The sequence below is a fragment of the Chinchilla lanigera genome, unplaced genomic scaffold, assembly GCF_000276665.1.
Source record: "Chinchilla lanigera isolate Chin_1 unplaced genomic scaffold, ChiLan1.0 scaffold00013, whole genome shotgun sequence".
In the NCBI taxonomy this organism is placed as follows: domain Eukaryota; kingdom Metazoa; phylum Chordata; class Mammalia; order Rodentia; family Chinchillidae; genus Chinchilla; species Chinchilla lanigera.
Window position 1 is genome coordinate 25292096 of NW_004955414.1, and position 14115 is coordinate 25306210.

Genomic DNA, 14115 nt, shown 5'->3' on the forward strand with positions numbered 1-14115 from the left:
TTTTTTTTTTTTTTTAAATATTTATCATGCAACTTTATTGGCAGAAGGGCTGGTTTTTGATGGCTGGGTTTTTGTTTTTGTTTTCCAGTTTCTTAAGACATTACCATGGAAAATACTTAAACCTGCTTTATTTAGAGTCTAACAAGATGTCTCTATTTTTTTGTTGTTTCATTGTATCATTTTGCTTATTCTTTCCCTGTTGTATTTCCTGTCAATTGGTAGTTAAAACTAAGGATTAATAGACACCTTAGGCTAGTTGTTTTCAAATTGAATTCTACAGGTTTTTTTGTTTTGGAAATGTTTTGATTCATGGAAATTTAAGTTATTTTATATTTGTTAATTCTGAGTTAATGTGTAGATTTTTTTAACTTGTAAATTAATAACTTACTGAATGTAGAGATTATATTTTCAGGAAATACAGCCTAGTTCTCATTCCCTGATATTCTTTCTTTAATTGAATTTGAGGTAAAACATGAGACACTGTGTTTAGAAAAACTTTTTGCAAACTATGGTTAATACTATTGCTATTTAGGCTTACATAATTTAACTGTTCAACAGGTAATATTTTCATATCTCGGACTTCCATCCCAAATGCTGCCTCTGAAGAAGGAGATGAGGATGACTGGGTATCCAACAGAGTTGTGTTTAAAATAGGTAAGGAAGAAAGGTAACTAGAATGTTAGGTAAAAATTAAGCAAGAGACTGTTTTGATTGATTTGGTACTGGGGATTGAACGCAGGCCTCATGCATGCTAGGCAAGTGTTCTGTGTGCTACTGAGCTACATTCCAAGCCTTAGTTTTTTTTTTTTTTGTAGTGCTGGGTATTGAACTCAGGACTCAGGGACACTATCATTGAGCTATGTCCTAGCTCTTTTTTCTCATTCTTTGGAGATAGGGTCTCACTAAATTGCCCATTTTGGGCTCAAACTTTGAATCCCCTTGTCTCAGCCTACCTAAATGTTGGAATTACATGTATGTACCACGACACTTGGCTGATTTTAATTCTTTTTTTTTTTGTACCAGGAATCAAACTCAGGATCTCAAGCTTGCCAGGCAGGCACTGTTTGTTGAAACAGTTGACTCTGAAGTTCAGGCTGGTCTTTTTTCTCCCCGCCAGCCCCAGTGTTTTTGAGACAGGGTCTCGCTCTGCAGTTCGGGCTGGCCTTGAGCTCACTTTGTAGCCCAGGGTGGTCTCGAACTCACAACGATCCGCCTTCCTCAGCTCAGGCTGGTCTTGAACTAACTGTATAGACTAGGCTGGCCTCAATCTTGCAGCAATACACCTGCCTCAGGGTCCCAAGTGATAGGAATACAGGCCTGTGCCACCACAGCTGGCTTTGGTTTTAATTCTCTTTTTTCAGTAGTGGCAAAGTTTATTTGAAAAGTGAAAGTGAAGAATAGGGAGATAACTGGCTCTGCAGAGTGAGCGTGGGCTGAATAAAAGGAAAGAGAAAGATGAATGAACACCCTGGAGAAAGAAGCAAGGCACACAGTCATGAGGAAAGCCGTGATCACTTGGTTTACATTTTTTTTGCCTTTTTCTTTCTCTTTTGTTTCTTTTTCTGTCTGAGACAGGGTTTCACTATGCAGTGCAGGCTGACCTTGAACTCATAGCCGTTCTCCTGCCTCAGCCTCCTCCAGTGCTGGGATTACAGGCATGTGCAGTCACACCCAGTGGGTTTTAATTCTTGACTGTGCTTTTTTTCATTACTTTCAGGTGATCTTGGGCATGTAACAAGAATCTCTAGTCCACAAGTTGAAGAAGGTGATAGTCGTTTTCTTGCAAATGAAGTTTTACAGGAGGTAATTGTTCTTTACTAATACTTTTTTCCTAGGGCAAGAGCAGAACCACTGAAAGAGTATTACTTCTTTATTTGAACTATTTATCAGTTGACAGAATATATATTAAAATATATTGAAAATGTAATAACTAATAGTAATTCTAAGCCATCACCTGGGAGGATTACAGTTTATCAAAAGTGTGAAAGCAAAAATTTGCAATGGCATTATACAGAAGTTCCACATATTACTTGCAGAATTTTAAAATTGAAAGATCAAATCAAAATATCAGAATCCCCATATTTCAAAATTATGTAAGCCGGGCGTGGTGATGCACACCTGTAATCCCAGCACTGCCAGCACTTGGGAGGCTATGGCAAGAGGATGGCTGCAGATTCGAGGCCAGCCTGGGCTACAAAGTGAGTTTAAGGCCAGCCTGAACTGCGTAGTGAAACCCTGTCTCAAACAGTTAAGTAAATAAATAAACAAATAAATAAAAATAATTTTTTCTTCAACTCAGAATTTTTACTTCTGTGAGTCTTTTATAGAAATACTTTTTTTTTTTTTTTTTGGTCTTTTTGAGGCAAGGTCTCTCCGTGCAGTCTTAGGCTGGCCTTGACCTCACTTTGTAGCCCAGGCTGGTCTCGAACTCACAGCTGATCTTCCTGCCTCAGCCTCCCAAGTGAGATTACAGGCATGCTCCACCATGCCCGACTCATTTAGAAATACTAATATGTAAACAAATTAGGAACAATATGGTGATTAAATTATGGCACATGGTCTCAGATTATGACTGTTAGTTGATGAGAGATTTGAAATAAGAATAAACAAAACAACAATTATATGAACTCTTTGTTCACGTCTATGTCTGTTTTCTTATATATGTATTTACAATTTGGTGAGCTCATATAGACATATTTTATGTTTGCATACTAATCCCTAGAGGGATAGGAGTTTTCTTCAGAGGGTTGAACTGGGCTAATGATAAAGAGGAAGCTTCTACTTTATTTATTTATTTACTTACTTACTTATTTATTTATTAATAAATAATCTTTTTGAGACAGGGTCTCACTATGCAGTTCAGGCTGGCCTTGAGCTCACGTTGTAACCCAGGCTGGTTTCGAACTCCCAATGATCCTCCTGCCTCAGCCTCCCAAGTGCTGGGATTACAGGCGTGCAGCACCACACCAGGCTTCTACTTTTAGATATATATATTTAAATACCCCCTGCCCCAGGTGTTTACTTTGTATTTAAAGAATAAACTCCCTCAATCAGCAGCTTGTTCTCTGAATAGGTCCTTAAATGTGTCATTGAATGTTTAAATTTAGTCTGATTTCTTACCTAGTTATCATTGAGGTGTACTCTTGTTTTGACCATTTTTACATTGTCTTTTTAAAAGTTTCTTTTAAACCTTTTCAGAATTATACCCATCTGCCGAAAGCAGATATTTTTGCTCTCGCCCTCACCGTGGTTTGTGCTGCTGGTGCTGAGCCTCTTCCCAGAAACGGAGACCAATGGCATGAAATCAGACAGGGTAGATTACCTCGCATTCCACAAGTGCTTTCCCAGGAATTTACGGAATTGCTAAAAGTGAGCATTTTATATCTGAAGCATTTCATTGATACAGTTCAATACTTTATTATGTGTTTAATTTCATTTTTTAAAAAATTTTATTTGTTTAAGGTTATGATTCATCCAGATCCAGAGAGAAGGCCCTCAGCAATGGCACTAGTAAAGCATTCGGTATTGTTGTCTGCATCTAGAAAGAGTGCTGAACAGTTACGAATAGAGTTGAATGCTGAAAAGTTCAAAAATTCACTTTTGCAAAAGTAAGTGAAGTTTTTTGATCTGCTTTTTTTGCTTTCTCAATTCTGAATTTTTCAATTTTTTTTTTTGGTACTGGAAATTATTTTTTTTTTTGGTCTTTTTGAGACAGGGTCTCCTGTGCAGCTGAGGCTGGCCTTGAGCTCACTTTGTAGCCCAGGTGGTCTTGAACTCACAAGGATCCTTCTGCCTCAGCCTCCTGAGTGCTGGAATTACAGGTGTGTGCCACCATGCCTGGCCTTGTACTGGGAATTAAACTCAGGACCTTGTGCTTGCCAGACAGGTGCTGTGCCTCTGAGCTACCTCCCTGGCCCTAATTCTCAAATTTTTTTTTTTTTTTTTGGTTTTTTCTCTGGTACTGGGAACTGAACTCACGACCTTGTGCTTGCCAGGCAGGCACTTTGCCGCTGAGCTAAATCCCCAGCCCCAATTCTCAAATTTTAATGAGAATATTTAAAGGCTTTCTGTCAACAAAGGATTTGGTAGTTTATTATACTTACACAATGAAAATTTGTGGACTTTGCCTTAAATTAGTATTTGAACTATTCTGTTAAGTTTGTGTTATTACTAAACTTTGAAATTATAAACTTCGAAAGTGTTAAGATTAAGCTAGGTATGGGGCTGGGGATATAGCTCAGTGGCACAGCATGAGTTTGATTCCCAGTACCAGAAAAAAAACCAACAACAAGAAAAAAAAGAAAGATAAAGCTGGGTGTGGTAGCACTTACGTATAATTCCAGCACTGAGTAGGCTGAGATGGGAGAATTGAAAGTTCAAATCCTGTCTAGGCAAGTAGACCAAAAACTGTCTCAAAATGAAAAATAAATTTTAAAAGACCTAGGATGGGAGCTGGGGATTTAGCTCAGCTGCACAGCGCCTGCCTGGCAAATGCAACGTTGTGAGTTCGATTCCCGGTACCGGAAAAACAAAAAACAAAAAAAAAGATACAGGATGTAGTTTATTGGTAGTTTAACCTGGATTCAGTTGTCTAGTACCACCACTAAAAAAACATGTTTCTTCAAAAAGGGGGGAATAGCTGGGCATGGTGGTTCACGCCGGTAATCCCAGCACTCAGGAGGCTGAGTCAGGAGGATCATTGCAAGTTCTTGACCAGCCTGGGCTACAAAGTGAGCTCAGGGCCAGCCTGAACTGCAGAGCAAGACCCTGTCTCAAAATGACAAAACAGAAAGGGGAAAATATTGGAGAATATTGTTGATCACAACACATTTCTTTCTTTTTGCGGGGTGAGATGTCTGGCATTGAACTCAGGGCCTTACACTTGCCAGGTAGGCACTGTGCATCTGAGCTACATCCCTGACGCTTAATCACAACACATTGGGCTGGGGATTTAGCTCAGCAGCACAGTGCCTGCCTGGCAAGCACGAGATCGTGAGTTCGATTCCCGGTACTGGAAAAAAACAAACAAAAAAAAAAACCACAGAAAAACAAAAAAACACAACACATTGTTAATTGGTTTATTTCCTACCTTCTTTGAGTCTAATAAAAGTGACTTGAAAGGGCTTGATATTAAATATTCAGATTTAATATTTAAATTACAAGAATTGCCAGGGGGGGCTGGGGATTTAGCTCAGTGCAAAGCGCCTGCCTGGCAAGTGCAAGGTCGTGAGTTCGGTTCCTGGTACCGAATTGCCAGGGATATAGCTCAGTGGCACAGCGCCTGCCTGGCAAGCATGAGGCCTTGAGTTCGATTCCCAGTATCAAAAATAAATACAGAATTTTGTGCTAATTAAAGGTTTATGTGTTACTAGCTGTGTCCATTATAGTTTATACAAATACGGAGATTTTCTTTCATCTCCTGTGTAAATTAGTTTTACATGAAATTATTTTAAGACCCAAAGTCATTACTTGTACTAACATTTGTTTTCTCCTTGTAATATTTTGTAATGTAAGTGAATGTAATATTTTCATTATAAAAGCATGGAATAAAACACAATTTTTTTTTTTTTTTTTTTTGGGTGCCAGGAATTGTACTCATGACCTTGTGCTTGCCAGGCAGGTGCTTATGCCACTGAGCTATATCCCTGGCCCATAAAACACAAATTTAAGTTGAGTAGAAGCTAAAATTTCAGGTTCTGTTTTTCCTTTCGTCAGTTGTATCTTAGAATAATAATGGTATGTGAATATCTCCCAGTTGGTAATACACTTTGTGCTTGGTGTCTGAGAGTTTCTCCTGGGATTAGTATAGAGGGTTAAAAGTCTTCTTTCATATTTTCATGTTCTCAGAGAACTCAAGAAAGCTCAGATGGCAAAAGCTGCAGCTGAGGAAAGAGCACTCTTCACTGACCGGATGGCCACTAGATCCACCACCCAGAGTAATAGAACCTCTCGACTTATTGGGAAGAAAATGAACCGCTCTGTCAGCCTTACTATATACTGAACTCATTTCCCATCTCCCCCAAAAACTGTGACAAGAGGAAGCTAGGTTGAAATCACTGCTAGAGTCTACTTTGCAATTAATTTCTTGATTGGTCTCAGTAGTTTTACTGAAGTACCTTTTAGGATTTTTATTTGTGAATTACAGTTGGAAGCTGTATTTTGACCATTGCTATATCAGGCTTTGTCTAGTCTTACCAGTCTGTCTCACTGTTGGACATTACACCAAGCCTTTGCAGGGTTAACCACTGTGGTGGTGTGCTGCTTACAGTTTGTTGTTTGTTGCATAGTAAAAAAAAAAAAAAAAAAAAAAAAAAATCCCTGTAGTGACCTGTATAAGGGCTCCAGGGCTTTATTACAAACATACTCTCCCTTCATGAAAGGGAAATGTTGAAAGACTTAATACTACTTAGCCTCTGATGTACCTGTGTGTCGATCCTATATTTCTGTTTTTTTGTTTTTGTTTTGTTTTCAATTGTGAATTGTACTTGTATATCCAACTGGGAGCACTTTGTAGGCATTGCATGAACCATGGAGTAATTCTGTGGAAGTATTGCCTTGTGAATTTGCTGCTATTTTAGTTTTGTCTTTGCTGTAAAATTGTAGCATTAAACAATCATCATTGTTAATAGGCTTTCTTTTGAAACAATTATGTGAAATATACGGCTGCTCTTTGAAAAGCAGCTATTTGCCTATTTTTCCTCTTTGAATCTTTGAAGCTAGTGCATTGAAAAAATGCACCTCTCCCCCTTTGGAATGCTGTATTAATGTAGTATAATTATTACTGGTTTTATAATTTTCTTTCTGATAATGTCCTTCTTGACTTTTAAAAAAATGTCTTCTCCCAAGTATGGTTAGTCTGTTTTTAAATATTTTGCCTGATTTCTCCTTATTTTTGTACATAAACTGATGGTAATACTGTACATAGCTGTTTGCAGTGCCAGAATGACTTCTGACTGTTCCAGGTTTTTCAAAATATCTTTTATTTGTTATTAGCCATTTGACTGATAATACTGGCTAATATATTTTGAAAAAAATATTGTCTTTTGTTATCTCAATTTTGGCCTAAAACATGTTTGCACTTGTCTGTTTGACTTGTGTCTTATGAACATTGATTGGCATATTAAAAGTCACTCTGAGCTTACCTTAACTGTGTAACTCTTACAGTGCCTATTTTCTACTACTTTGTGTTCACTACGTTACAAACTGCAGAGTGTAATGTACATAAAGTACTAAGTGCATATGGTTAATGAAATACAAAACTTAGTGGCTGTTTAATGGTGGGCTTTAGTCCACATTAATTAGATTTGGGGGTTTCTGAAACACTTGTCTACTCTGTGGTGGTGCCCACTCCTCTAATCCCAGCACACAGGAGGCCACAGTAGAAGGGTTGCTAAGGATGTGGGGCCAGCCTGGCCTCTACGTAGTAAGAGATGCTGTCTGAAAAAAATGAAAATGAAAAGTTGTATCAAGTTTGTTTTGTTTTGTTCTGTTTTTCCGGTACTGGGAATCGAACTCTCAACCTTGCACTTGCCAGGCAGGCGCTGTGCCACTGAGCCGAATCTCCAGCCCAGTTTTATCAACTTTGAATGATTTTACCATTTAAGACATTTTTATATTACATTGCATATTATGCATGTTTTGCTAGAGATGTATGATGTTAAATTGGTTATCAAATACATATATTACAGCTATCAAATGAATAAAATAGATTAATTCATGACTTGCTGATTTGAGCTGAGTTACAGAAGAGTTTTGAAATGAGGGAGGTTTTAATTCACAGTAATAGTTGGCTTTTACGAACTAGGAGTAGAAATGGAGGTGATAGTGCTTATTTTTCGTTCCCCTGACAGAACCAGAGTAACCAGCGAAGACTTGAGCATGGACATGGCAGGTGTTGGAGCACGACTGTGCTTTTGATCACAGATATATCATCAGTATCTAGTCAGCTCTACTTCTGCCTTTTTTTTCCTTTTTTGTTGGTGATGGTACTGAGAATTGAACCCAGTGCCTTCCCATTGAAATACATACCTACCTCCCCCCACTTTTTATTTCTGAGACAGGATCTCACTAAGTCGCCCCAGTTTTCGTTAAACTTGTCATCCTCCTACCTCAGCCTCAGAATGCTCGGACTACAGGAGTGTACCGCCACATCCTGCTCAGTGTCAATATTCCTAACAATCTTGATTTTTTTTTATTTAAGATATAAGAAATTTGTGCATGCTAGTAAGTTACATTAAAGGCTGGTGGCTGTTCCTGAGAGAAACCCTAAAAAGCTGAATGGGTGGAATAACTTACATACTTCTGTAGCTTTTAAGGACGAAGTATATATAGAAAGTATGATCATGTGTATCAGATGTGATTGTTCTCACTAAGGTACATTTTTCTAGTGCACTAGCTTCAAAGAAAAATTCAGGTGTTTTTCATTAGGATTTGTAGTGAATTTTTCACAGACTCACATGAAAGAAAACAGTCTGGTATTTGGTGTTGAAAGAGAATTCTTAAGCCATCTGGAAGCTGATAGGGGAAGTTGGCCCATATTCAATAGGAGATAATTAGTGTGGTGCCTTTGCGCTAACTGGTAGCCAGAGGCCAGTATGAAATAGTCTTTGTTCACTAGGAGCTTGAGATGAGATGGAGAAGACTTGAATAAGTATATAGTGACAGTAAACAGTGCTGTTTCAGAGGGATTGGGCACGGCCGAATGATAGTTCCAAGCACTGTAAGTGTCTTGGGAAGATGATGGTAGGCTGGAGAAGTTCTAAAGTGGCTGGAGATTTATTAAATGGGGACATTGAGCTTTGAATGGTTTTGTTTTTATAACAAAGAATGAGAACTTGTTAGGATAACATCTGTTTGGGGAAACAAGTGCTAAAATGCATTGAATAATCTTAGAAAAAAAAAAAACTTAAGATGTATAGAGGTTTGTTCATAGGTAAAAGTACACTTTTTTGGACAGCTGACTTAACGAAAGCATGTAGGTCGGAGGAATTACATTTAGCTGTACATTGAAACTCGCCTTACCTTGTCATGAACTCAATAGGAATAACCTTTTAATGAACTAATTAATGTTTTTGGAACAGCAAATTCTCAAGCTTTGACTTTGACTCTACTTTGTTCCAGAGGTGAAGAAATTAACAACTGGGTTTGGGTAATAGCTTCAGTGTTTGAGGATGTCTCCTCTAATTTTTTTTTCCCTGCTGTATTGGGTGTTGAATTCCAGGCCCTTGCACTGAGCTACATCCCCAGCCCCTCATATATTTTAAGACAGGGTTTCACTAAATTGCTCTGGCTAGATTCAAACTTGTAATCTTGCTGCTTCAGCTTCCCAGAGTGCTGGGCTTATAGGCATGCACAATCACGCCCAGTTTATTATTTTTTTTTTTTTGGTTTTTCTCCGGTACCAGGAACCAAACTCACGACCTTGCGCTTGCCAGGCAAGCGCTTTTGCCGCTGAGCTAAATCCCCAGCCTCCCAGTTTATCTCTTAATTCAGCAGCAGCATTCTGACACCAATTTTTCTTCCTCCCCAATTCATCTCCACAAATCATCTCCCTGACTTTAGCTAACAGATGAAATAAATTGTTCCATCCTTAAGGCATCTTTGTGGGATTTTCATTTATTTATTTATTTAGTTACTTATGGTACCAGGATGAACTCAGGACCTCACGCTTACCAGGCAGGTGCTGTGCCACTGAGCTAAATCCCCAGTCGTGGACTCTTTCATTGTTGTTGTTGTTAGTACTGGGGATTGAGCCTAGGGCCTTTCTTTGAACTATATTACTAGCCATTTTTTATTTTATTTTTAGACTGGGTCTCAATAAATTGCACAGGCTGGGCTTGAATTTGTAAACTTCCTGCCTTAACCTCCCAAAGGATTGGGATTACAGGCATGTGTTACCATGCCTGGCTCCCAGCTCTTTATTTTGAGAAAGGGTCTAACTAAATTGCCCAAACTGGCCTAGAATTTGCAATCTTTCTGTCTCAGCCTCCCCAGTACCTGGGATTGCAGGCGTCCCTACCATGCCCAGCTTTACTTGTGAGCTTTCTGAAAGCATTTAAAGCAATCGTCAAAGATGGACCAAATGATGTAGAAATGTTTTGAATATTGTGAAACTCAAACCTGGAACTAGGAATTTGGAAGAAATTGCTTCATTTAGTATTTCTGAAGACATTTGTAGAAGTAAAAAACATCACTGAAACTGATACTGCAGAGTGACTAGATTTAGAAATTACTCTTGCAAACCTAGTTTTATCGTTAGGGAAGTGTCTCAGAGCTCCGCCAAGTAGATTTTTATAAAAATGGAAGAGTAAGATGCTGAAATTGTCTCCCAGCGTTTCACTTTCAAGAACTTTGAGAGGCACTCACGTGAACATCATTGAACTTTTTTTTTTTTTTCCTTTGTAGCAGATGTCCCTACTTTTTAATACAGTTCAGAGGTCTCGAAAGGAAAAATATTTATGTATGCTCTAGGAAGATTTACCAGAAGATGGCATGCTCTGTCCAAATTGCACTCAACCAAGAGTCTTAAGAAACTTTGGCCAGTCTACCCCTTGAAGAAAAATACGTCAAAGGACAAACTATTTATATCATAGTTTATATTGTTTCCTTTTATGTGGTCAATAAAAATTTTGAAGAGCGTATATTGTTTTGAGTTCTGACATTCTTAGGCTATGAAGCTGGTTTCCAGGCTGGATTTTCAGTTTATGCCTACCCATCCATCATGCCAATGGAAAATACAGGTTCAATGTAGAATGACTTGTCTGGGCTGGGGATTTAGTTCACCGTCACAAGCCCCTGCCTGGCAAGCACAAGGTCCTGAGTTCAATTCCTGGTACAAAAAAAAAAAAAAAAAAAAAGATTTAGGATCATTATCTAGAGGACTCTCCTGTGAGGTGAGACAATGAGGCTCAAGGGGGTTCTACAACCTTGGAGCAGGAACTCAGCTTAGTTCAAACAGAACCGGAATTCCACCTCAGATCTTACTGGAAAGAATTATGCTGCTTCTAGCATGAAAACTGAACACAAATACTAATTTAAGGACAAAGAAGAGTAAGGTAGAGCAATGTGAAAATTAGGACAATGGGGGGATTTCACATCATGGACACCAAGAGAGAAGTTTAAAGGAGAAACTGATTAACTAACAGGATTAGACGCAGCAGAGAGAGTTCATTAGGAGAATTGATGTGCAGGACCAGTGGGGGCGCAACTGGCCAAGGGTTGGGGTGTACAGGACGCTGCAAGTAGAGACTGCAAGTTCGCATCATTTCTGGGCAGTGTGGCTGAAGAAGGGAAGAGGAGGAGGCTAGAGCTATTCGGGAATCTTTAGCATTTTGTTGGATGCACTTATGTGCCAAGTGTTTTACAAATGTCCTCATTATTACCAGCTTAGCTGTGTTAGAATGTCTAGAACATTTCCTTTTATTCAGCAAGTTGGCAAATGGAAAATCATTTCTAATCCTGTTTTCCCCTGTAAGGTCCTGAGTGACAAGTATCACTAGGTACAAAGTGTATGTCATGACATTTAGTCTTTTTTTTTTTTTTGTCTTTTTGAGACAAGGCTCTCTGCTATGCAGTTCAGGCTGGCCTTGCTCTCACTTTGTAGCCCAGGCTGGTCTCGAACTCACAACGATCCTCCTGCCTCAGCCTCCCCAGTGCTGGGATTACAGGCATGCGCCAACATGCGTGGTAGACATTTAGTCTTTATAAGAACTCTGTGGGGAAGCTGGAGATTTAGCTCAGTGGCAAAGTGCTTGCCTGGCAAGCGCAAGGTCGTGAGTTCAATTCCTGGTACCGGAAGAAAAAAACAACAACAAGAACTCTATGGGGAGGGTGGAAATCTCATTCTATATGTGGATTTCCCAGGTTAGTATCAAGATTCAGATCTGCTGACCTGAAGCCAGCCTAATGCACATCATGCCCTCTGGGATCAGGGCGGAGAAGAAAGGAGAGGGGATGAGACAAGTTTGGAAGTGTTCCAGGGAATGCAGGAAGGGAGGGGGCGCCAGCATGAGGCCCCTTTGAAGTCAGGATGAGTTTCCAGTACTGGGAAGTGCCACAGGGCCCTGAGGACAGCTGCACAAGTGTGGCAGGGTGCCCTGTCACTCGCTGGCTTCTTTCCTGCTGAAGGAAGTAGTTAGAAATCTTTCAGGATATACTACACAGCTAGTTAGAGCAACTTGTAAGGGAGTTTTTACGGCTTTGAGAAATGCATGTGTTACAATAAAGTGAGAAGATCAGCAAAACTGTATCTGTGGGTCTTTGTAAGGCATTCAACAAAGGACAGAGGCTAACAATGACTGTCATTTGATTACAGGCCTGCGCCACCATGGCTAGCTCAGCCCTTTCTTCTGACCTCATCCCTGGCAGGAAAGTTCACAGCAGGGCAACTCAGGACCTTACAGGGAAAACAGTTATGATTTTCCATTTGCTGACTTGCTAAATAAAAGGACATGTTCTGCCTTTTAACACAGCTATATGGGTAATAATGGGACTGTTCGAGTTCCATTTTTCTATCGGGGGTGAGGTAGCACCTGTTGGTCTTAATTACCCCCTGCTATGTTACAAAGGGTGTGATGTCTTAGCAAAGAGGAATTCAGACTACATAATACATGGAAGCTTTTTTTTTTTTTTGGTACCGGGAATTGAACTCAGCACCTCATGCTTGCCAGGCAGGCACTTGTGCCGCTGAGCTATATCCCCGGCCCTAGACTATACAATACAAAGTGCAATTTTGCTAGCAATTTTTTTTTTTTAATGTCAGAGATAAAACCCAGAGCCTGGAACAACCTGGGTAACTGCTCTACCACCTAGCTACTTCTGCATTCCAGAAAGCTCCGTTGTGAACATGTTGAGTGTAAGTCTCCCCTCTGAGGGGCCTTTGGGTGCCAACATCCAATAGACAGTCAGCTACATGTCAAGGCCCTGGATTTAGATTTGGGCATTGCTGCATTTAGGGGATTAATGAAACCTTGGGTGCCAGTGAGACAATCTAAGAATTTGTAAAATGACACAAGTAAACAGGACAGAGCCAGGCATGGTGGCGCACGCCTGTGATCCCAGCAGTCAGGAGGCTGAGGCAGGAGGATCACTGCAAGTTCGAGACCAGCCTGGGCTACAAAGTGAGCTCAAGGCCAGCCTGAACTGCATAGTGAGACCCTGTCTCAAATAGACACACACACATACACACACACACACACACACACACAAAGTAAACCCAGGACAGAGCCCTGGGAGTTGCAACATTTATGGAGTTGATAAGGGAAAAGCAATTCATGCGGATGATAAAGATGGAGTATCCAAGGACATAGAAAATGAGGAACCACTGATGTCTTAGTAGCCCTGTGAGAAAGGAATTTCAAGAATGAGCAAATGGTCAGCATAGAGAAGAGGATTAAGGAAATTATGGAGAGCCCTTCTGTCGTGTTTTGGGCTTACTTTGCAAGGGAACAATATAATACAGGACACATATTTTATAAGATTATTTATAATAATCACCCAAAGAATCATATACAAGAGCGCAGGAAATCTGTCTACACACTAAAGACCAAGAATCCAGCTGAGGGCCTGGATCCCACAATAATATCCGCATGAGTCCACCTGAAGACCTAAAGCCCATTACAATGCCTTCCATGAGTCCAGCTGGAGACCTAGAGTCCATAACAATGTCTTATGTAGGCCTGTTTCGTGGATCTGCGCTGGGAAGGCCCAAAGGTCAGTGTTGGAATCTGGAAAGTCTGTGCCAGTGGGATGAAGGATCTGTGCCAGCAGGCTGAGGGATCTGCACTGGAGCCAGGAAGCGATGTGCAAAATAAGAACCAGAGCTGCCCTGAAAAGTACCACAGCCATCCTCAGCAACAGTGAGGTTCTGAGCTCCTCTGATGATCAGGACAGTCAAGTTCCCATCAGGAAAGCCAACGCGACAAGCTTCTCCAGGAGACTGGCAGTGCGCATCTTCCCCTCTGGAGCCAGGAAGCGATGCTCAGAGTGAGGACCAGAGCTCCCCCAAAGTGAACCAGAGCCATTCTCAGCAACAACAAGGTCCCAAGCTCCTTAGAGGATGAAAACAGCCAATTTCATCGGGAAAACCAGCATGACAAGCTCCCCCAAGAAAACCAG

General features: G+C 40.3%; 1 protein-coding gene across 1 annotated transcript in view; it reads left to right on the forward strand.

The window, feature by feature from the left end:
- Positions 1-7147, forward strand: part of Wee1 (WEE1 G2 checkpoint kinase) — a gene marked incomplete at its 5' end in the record, with an annotated part of 17518 nt that extends 10371 nt beyond the window's left edge. Inside the window, 5 exon segments of the mRNA XM_005380269.2 lie at positions 559-654; positions 1718-1803; positions 3199-3369; positions 3463-3608; positions 5848-7147. Coding sequence (XP_005380326.2) covers positions 559-654; positions 1718-1803; positions 3199-3369; positions 3463-3608; positions 5848-6001 — 653 coding nt within the window.
- Between the last annotated feature and the right edge of the window lie 6968 nt (positions 7148-14115).